The 1,734-nt window shown below is 74.5% G+C and overlaps 1 protein-coding gene across 1 annotated transcript in view; it reads right to left on the reverse strand.

The window, feature by feature from the left end:
* The window catches only part of NCAPH2 (non-SMC condensin II complex subunit H2), a gene marked incomplete at its 5' end in the record, with an annotated part of 12,001 nt that overhangs the window by 2,726 nt on the left and 7,541 nt on the right, over positions 1-1,734 (reverse strand). The window contains 2 exons of the mRNA XM_026052197.1: positions 241-311; positions 917-970. Coding sequence (XP_025907982.1) covers positions 241-311; positions 917-970 — 125 coding nt within the window. The remainder of the gene's footprint in view (positions 1-240; positions 312-916; positions 971-1,734) is intronic.

Consider the following 1,734-nt stretch of genomic DNA (forward strand, 5'->3'; position numbering starts at 1 on the left):
ACTGCATTGCTGCCCCACATGCAGCTGCCCCCCTGAACCACAGCCCGCCTCGAACCACTGCTCGCTTGCCCCCCATGCAGCAGCCCGCCCGTACCACAGCACCCCTGCTCCCCACAGCTGCCCCATTGCATCACAGCCCCCTTGCACCCCACACCATGTCCCCCCCCGCCCCACTGCACTGCTGCCCTCCCCCTGCCGCGGCCGCCCTGCACCCAGGGCCCCCCGCGCCGCAGCCCCCACCTTCCTGTGCTGCAGCTTCCTCTGCGCCGCGAAGCGCAGCTTGAGCTGCTGCCAGTAGAGCAGCTCCAGGTCTGCGCGGCGGCACGTCGGCTGCGGCCCCACGGCCCCGCGCTGCCCCACGGCCCCATGCTGCCCCCCACGGCCCCACGGCCCCGCGCTGCCCCATGGCCCCGCACTGCCCCCCACGGCCCCACGGCCCCCCACAGCCCCGTGTGTCTCCCCATAGCCCCACAGCCCTGCGCTGCCCCCCATGGCCCCACGACCCCGCGCTGCCCCCCACGACCCCGCGCTGCCCCGCACGGCCCCATGTGTCTCCCCATAGCCCCACGGCCCCGTGCTGCCCCCCATGTGCCTCCCCATAGCCCCACAGCCTCGCGCTGCCCCACAGCTTCTCCTCCAACCCTGCGGGGCCCCTCGCAGTCACCCCCACGCGGCAGCACTGAGGCTGCAGCCCCAGCCCCGCTCATCCCACACATCCCAGGCATCCCCATCCTGAGCATCCCCAGCCGTGCACCCGCAGCCCATGCACCCCCATCCCGCACATCCCCATCCCACACATCCCACACATCCCCATCCTGAGCATCCCCAGCCGTGCACCCCCATCCCGCACATCCCCATCCCACGCATCTTCCTCACATCCCGCTCACCCCCGTCCCGCACAGCCCGTCCCGCTCACCAGCGAACGTGGGTCCCCCCCGGCGGGCCCTGCTGCCGTCGGCCGCGTTGTTGTCTAGGAGAGTCGGAGACGAGAGAGGCCGGATGGACGGGAAGCGCCGGGAGAGCCCGGGTCCCGCGGGGCCGGGACCGGGCGCACGGGGGTCCCGGGGTCCCGGACACGGGGCGGGCGGCAGCTCGACCCCCCTGGCCCCCGAGCCGAGCGGAGCCGCGGGAAGGGAGCCGGGAGCCCCGGGAGCGCCGGGAGCCGAGGCCACCTCCGCAACGGGGCGCAAGGACCTGCCGTCCTCAGCGGGAAGGGGCCCGCTCCCCAGCGGGAATTGCTCCTCGCTGCGACAACCGCAGCTCTGGGCATAGGGAAAACACACGGAGCACCGGAGCGCAGCTGGGCGCTGCCGGGGACGAGGCACCAGCGCGGGCAGCCCCCTCAGCCCTCGCGCCCGGCTCCGGGCAGAGCTCTGCGCCCAGCCTAGGAGCTGGCGCCGGAGCAATCCCGGCCGTGGGGATCCGGCATTCCCGAGGGCTCCCATCCCAGGCACGGAGCCTTCACGGCCGGGCCCAGGCGGCTCCGCGGCGCCCGGCTCCGCTCCCCTCTGCGGCCCTTCCAAGCGCGTCCGCTCCGCGGGGCCTTGCCCGGCACGGCCAGCCCTCCGCGGCGCCCCGGCCACGTTATTCGGTTCCAGCCTATCCCCCCCTTTCTGCTGGAATTCCTTGGCTAAGGCCGAGTCCCCATCCCGAGGGAAGAGCCGCAGAGGTGACGGAGGCAGCGCCGCGCACGCGGGGCGCAGGGGACGGAGCGAAGGCGCCGCGGGCATCGGG

The sequence above is a fragment of the Nothoprocta perdicaria genome, unplaced genomic scaffold (assembly GCF_003342845.1).
Source record: "Nothoprocta perdicaria isolate Ctin4 unplaced genomic scaffold, notPer1 scaffold_846, whole genome shotgun sequence".
NCBI classification, from domain to species: domain Eukaryota; kingdom Metazoa; phylum Chordata; class Aves; order Tinamiformes; family Tinamidae; genus Nothoprocta; species Nothoprocta perdicaria.